The sequence below is a fragment of the Phytophthora sojae genome, assembly GCF_000149755.1.
Source record: "Phytophthora sojae unplaced genomic scaffold PHYSOscaffold_4, whole genome shotgun sequence".
NCBI classification, from domain to species: domain Eukaryota; phylum Oomycota; class Peronosporomycetes; order Peronosporales; family Peronosporaceae; genus Phytophthora; species Phytophthora sojae.
This window is the reverse complement of record NW_009258118.1, coordinates 232,980-238,979: the sequence shown is the minus strand read 5'-3', so window position 1 is coordinate 238,979 and position 6,000 is coordinate 232,980. Positions and strand designations below refer to the sequence as shown.

The 6,000-nt window shown below is 57.8% G+C and overlaps 1 protein-coding gene across 1 annotated transcript; it reads right to left on the bottom strand.

Annotated features, from left to right (window-relative positions):
* Positions 1–5,009: 5,009 nt before the first annotated feature.
* Positions 5,010–5,612, bottom strand: PHYSODRAFT_502939 (hypothetical protein; the record flags this gene model as incomplete). Its single annotated transcript, XM_009527275.1, has 1 exon — positions 5,010–5,612. A coding segment is annotated over one exon (603 nt), but the record flags the coding sequence as incomplete, so codon positions are not given.
* Positions 5,613–6,000: the final 388 nt, after the last annotated feature.

Genomic DNA, 6,000 nt, shown 5'->3' with positions numbered 1-6,000 from the left:
GACTTCCAGCTCGGGGCTGACCTCACCGCGGCCAAGCACAGCTTCGCGATGCTCCAACAGAAGGTTTCAGCAGCACCGATACTACGACACTTCGACCGGAAGAAGGAGGTGCATGCCATGTTGTTCGCCAACGAGTGGGCTCTAAGTTCCACGTTGATGCAAGAGCACGAGGGCAAACTACACCACGTTCGCTTCTGCGGACGTGTTTTGAAGGATGCTGAGATGAATTATCACCCGGCCGAGAAAGAGGTCCTCGCGCTTCTGCTGATACTGAAGGTGTGTTATACTCAACTCGTTGGACAGCGAATCCGGGTATACACTCGGTTTTCGACACTCGACTGGGTCCACAAGTCCAAGACATTGTTCGGTCGGGCTACCCAGTTCGCCGTCTTGCTGTCGCCGTTGCACCTGTTGGTCGAACGAGTCGAAGAAACCGACTGTTCGTTTGCTCGGCTACTTCAAGCCGGCTTGACGAACTTCGTTGACTTGGATAAGTCACTGGCGTTGGTCACACCCCGGACACGAGGGTCACCAACTACCCGCATCTGCTCTACGCACGCCTACCGCGGTCCTACCGAGGATTCGTTATGTCGTTTGACGGGTCTGCGAAGACCGAGAAGAACGGTGGATACGGCAGTTGCTCGTGGATACTATGGAAGCTACCAGTGTGGACAGTAGTGCTTGTTGCGAGCGCTTACCTCGAGAACACCACGGTCAACCTCACTGAGTACACCGCGATGAACAACGGCGTCTCTGCTGCATTACAGCACGAAGCCGACGATCTAGTTGTCGTTGGCGACTCGAGGCTCGCGATCCAGCAAGCCCTAGGGGTGATAGCCTGTCGGAAGGAGTCATTGCTGCAACAACTCAGCCACCACCAAGAACTCACGGCCAAGCTTCGGCCGGTGAAGTACCTGCATGTGGTGAGAGAGTTTAACGCTGCGGCCGACTCTCGGGCAAGCGAGACTCTCGAGTGCAAGGAGTCTACGGTGGTATCGTCGGACGACCGAGTATTAGAGCTGATTAAGCTGAACCGTATCGCTGAAGTCATCTACGAGGCTGCTGACGGTTGCGTCGTCGAGGACATACCCTCGGCCAACACAGTATGGGCCGTGATAGCTTCTGCCAAACCTCGTAGCAAGAATTTTTTCGATTTTGTGCGAAGAGAAACCGACCGCAGACGGCAGAACGAGACTGAACCCGGACACGTAGCTGTGATGACCAGACGTCAAACGAGAGCAAAGGAGAAACACGTCCGGTTTGCAGATGAAGTCTCGATCACCGATCAGGGAGACGCATCTCACCGAGTAGAAGCCAATAGTGTACCGAACGAGTCTCAGAATGAAGCAGAAGCTTCACCGCTGCGTGCCGAGACGTCACCAGTCCCACCGAACGCAGAAGACATTGACCCGCTGGTAGTACAGGAAGAACGCCGAAGGAGAATCGCCTCCGCTCAAGATGAAGAGTTACGGTGGTCGAATCTGAAGGTAGTGCTCCGGGGAGATGATGCGAAGATTGGATACAGAGCAGCACGAGATGCATGGAAAATGGCGGACCAATTTGTGTTGAGTGAGGACGATGTGCTATATTACACATGAACGAGCCGTCGTTCAAGTGACGGCGAGCAAGCCGAGTTGAAGACGAGACTCGTGGTGCCCACAACGATGATCCAAGAGGTCCTGCAAAGCTGTCATGACTCACTTGAAGGCGGTCATCAAGGTATTACCCGTAGGCTACATCGAGCGGCAAGAGACTATTACTGGATCGGCCAGTATGCCGATGTGGAGAAACACGTTAAGTCGTGCCCTGACTGGAGTTCAAGTAAGAGCCGACCTCAGTTCCGCGGGTACTCGCCAGGGAACATCCTAGCCGAGAGACCCTTCCAACTAGTCTCTATGGACTTCGTGATACCGCTACCGAAGAGTCGCCGTGGCAACACGGCTATCCTGCTCTTCAAATGCTCGTTCACGGGATTCGTGATGGGCAAAGCCATGTCTGATACTACCGCCTTACTCGTTGCGCAAGCTTTCGAAGAGTGTGTCTACCGACGTTTTGGAGTACCGTCCTTGATCCGTCATGACCAAGATCCTCGATTTATGAGCGAGGTCTTCCAAGCCTTCGCGGAAATGATGCAGTCTCGGTCGAGAGCGACCCTGAGCTACCGCCCGCAGGCCAACGGCCAGCAGGAGAGATCGGTGAAGACGATCATGCAGTCAGTCCGCGTATACGCTAAAGACCCACTACAGCAGGATCGGGACGAGATCGCCGAAAGACTGATCTTCGCCATCAATAGCTCCCGTGATACGACGAGGAAGGAAACTCCGTTTTATCTCGTTCATGGGTGGGATGCACAGTCGACGCTCAAGGCAATGTCCTTGTCACTCAAACGAGGCTTCGGTAGCCAAACTGACGCGCTAGCATGGCGCCGAGAGGTCAACCGACAGCAGGAAATCGCCCTGAGGATGGTCAAGGAGTACCAAGCCGCGCAAAAGGCTCGGAGAGCTGAAGAGCACAATGCGTCGCTTGGCAGGAAGGAGAAGGAAGCCATGGCAGGCGTCAACGAGAATAGAACCTCGGTCGACCGGGCACCGAGTTCCCCTGACCATAGTAGAGCTGCAGTGACGAGAACGAGGTTTTCTTTGCAGCCCGGGAGCAGAGTGTGGCTGTACATGGAGCGGGTTCGACCAGGACTGACCAAGCAACTAGCCCATCGGTGGCACGGACCGTTCCGCGTGAAGAAGAAGGTCGACGAATTTGCGTATGAGTTGGAATTACCCGACCGAAGTGGATACCGGTTCTACCCGGTGGTGCATGTTTCACGACTCAAGTCAGTGGACGAGTTCGAAGGCCGACCGAGGGTTCGTTTGGCTCGTGAGGTCACCGAAGACACTCGTCTTGACTTCGACGAGGAATTACTGCCTGAAGACAGTTTTGAGCCGGATCGCCTGGACGGTGAGTATGAAGTCGAGGCTATCCTCGATGACCGGACACCGTTGTCAACGAGCACTCACCGGGCCGTCCGAGAGTTCAAGGTGAAGTGGGTCGGCTATGACGAGCCGACATGGGAACCAGCGTCCAATCTCTCGTGCGGTGGCCACCTGTACGATTACCTACGCCGGAAGCGAAGCGACCGACGTTTGCAAATGGTCCTGGTGGCCGACGAGGAGTAATTCTGCGCCCCAACGAGGATTGAACTGCTCGCGGGGGCAATCCAGCCCGCGATGTCAGACGAACGAGGCTACTGGAGATGATGATTGAACTGCCTGCGAGGGCTATCCAGCTCGCAGTGACAGACGAAGAAAGTTACTGGAATCTGTATGTTACGTGTTAAGTGAACGAGTCACGATGGAATGGAGATATCGGAATGGAGCCAGGGACAACGGAAGACGCAAGCAAGCCTCGGTCAAACCCTCAACAGACGAAACAAGTGATGATGAAGCAAATGGGAGGGCGACCGAGGCTTCGGACGCAGTGATTGCCATGGAAGTAGCACGAACAAGTGCGCTCGACTTCGTGGTTGAGTATGGAGTTGATGATGAAATGGGTATGCAAGCTGTCGACACCGGATACCCGCAGCAGACCGGGTGTACAGTTGTCAAAATTGGGCTGTCATGCGAAAACATACCCGCAACGGAGCTCGCGTAAGTACGCCCGGTCTCCCGCGAATCAAGTCCGGTCTTCAACGAGCATAAGCCCGATCTCCTTGCAGGGAGACAAGACGAAGCCCGGCTGCCGCAGCTACGAACCAAGCCTGGTTTGAGGCAGCCACAGCGGTCGAGGGCAGAGAAGAAGCTCTGGGAACCGCGACCGAGTATTGAATGCGATGTGCGTTGACGCGAGAAGAGATTATGAAATGGAACGAACAACATGACGTTATTTTGGATTGGGATAGCACATGCAGCGTCGCCTAAAGCGCCACGGACTTCGGTCGACATTGGAAAAGAACGTGAACGAAACGGTGAAGCTGGAGCGGGGCCTGACGAGGCCTAATCTCCATCACAGCCTGAGCCAACACGCCCAGACTTGACCCGGCGGCGGAAGAAGCTTCACCCGACTCCTTCGTCTCCTCATCGGGGCTTGGAGAGCGAGAACGACGAGCGTTTGCGAATTTGGCCACCCATGGAGCGACCACCATCGAAGTCCGCAGAGAAGATTCGACCACGACCGACGACGCCACGGTTTCCCGAGTCGATCCGTTGGGGATAAACAACGGGACGTCGTTGCAAGGGGCGAAAGCCGTGTTGTAGGGGTGGTCTGCCGGCGCTTGGAACCGACAGTTACGCCACGGCTCGCGGGCATCCACGTCCGCCACCTCGGAGGCCCAGTCGTCGGTATTGGGGACCCGCTCCATCGCCTCGAACGAGTATTGCAGGTACGACGGCTCCAGCAAAACCTCGGTGCGGTGCTGTGGAGGTTGTCCGTCGTACGTAATGGCCCCATTCCACACCTTGTGGAGCATCTGGTCTCGCAAGCGATCTGCACGATCATTGCGCTCTCGGTGGTACTTGGACCACGCTTGTCGATGCGCTAGGACTTGCACGTTGCGCTGACCGAGGGTGCTGGCGAGGTTGTCGATATACGCCTTGACAGCTTTACCCCTAATCCAGTGGCGACGCTCCCACAAGGCGAAACCAAGGTCGCCCCTCTCGGTGGAGTGGTAGGAGTACCCCTGGAACTGCCGCCATAGGCGAACGAGAAGAGCCCGACCAGTTGCACGACGGGATATAGCCACCGAGGATGGAAAACCCGTCGTATCGATCAAACAAGGCTCGTCTGGGAAAAGCTGGCGCAACACTTGGAAGGGGTGAGCAGGATCCGTCCACAAGCCAAACTCCACGATTCCATCCACTGAACTGGGGGCGACCAAGTCGTCCTCGCAGACGAGGGGGACACTGGCGTTTTGGATGAGATGCCAGCATTCCGACGCTCCGGGTGCCGTGAAACCCGGCTCCAAGAACAGGGTAGTAAGGCCACTGGGCTTACGCGATCCAGGAGCTACGTCGGAAGCGTCAACCACTGCTGGGGCAATCGACGCAGGTCCAGCCCTCGGTGAAGCTGTCACCGTTGCTGTTACCATCGCCCGAGCGTGAACAGAGGCCGACCGAGTGTGGAGTCGACTCGGGAGTGGCACGGTGGCCGAGCTGGGTGTTCCGACGTACAGCAGCGGCCGAATCGGCCTCAGCAACGAGCGTCCGCTTCTCCAACGACTGAGTGACGTCAGCGAGGTGAGCGATGGCCGCGTTCGCTTGCATCAACTGAGCGCTGGCGTTGCTGAGCTGGACGCGCATGTCCTGGACGAGGTCCAGAGCTTGGTCGCACTCGGAGTTGGCCGAGACGAGGACGTAGTCCGACTTGGTCCGCAGGTTCATCTCTTCAGCGAGTTTATCTTTGGCGTCGGAGAGCTCTGCCTGTAGCCGGTCGTTCTCGCGGCGGAGGGCCACCAGTTCATCAGCCTCCGCAAGAGGGAGACGCGGAGGAGCAACGGCAGCAGCCAGCACCTCGCCGACGTTAGTAGCAGCTGGCAGGCTGTGGTCGAGAGCAGCGTTGACTCGAGCTGGAGGTGAACGGGCAACACCCACGACGAGACGAGCGAGTTCCAGCATCTGCTGCTCGCCCAAGACGACCGCTGTCGGAGGAACCTCGGCCGGGCCAGCAACAGCTCCGGCGCGACCCCCTACAGCTGCCTCCCCCCCCCCACCGACGCCCCGCGAGTTGCCAACGTGACCGAAGGCGCGGGGGTTGGCGACGGTGGAGCGCTGGCGCTTGGCGGAGGTGTCGGCGGCGAGTCGGGAGCCTCTTCACTGGGAACTGCCGGCGAGGGAGTCTCGGTCGCCCCAGCAGCAGACTCAGGACTACTTGGAGGAGCCGGTGGAAGTTCGACCGAGGTCCAGGAGGCGGCAGGAATGAGCGTAGGGTCACCTGCAGGTGCGGTCGGGGCTGGGGGCACAGCACCAGCGGCGATAGGGGCGGGGGCACCCGCCGAACGAGCCTGGTGCGCCG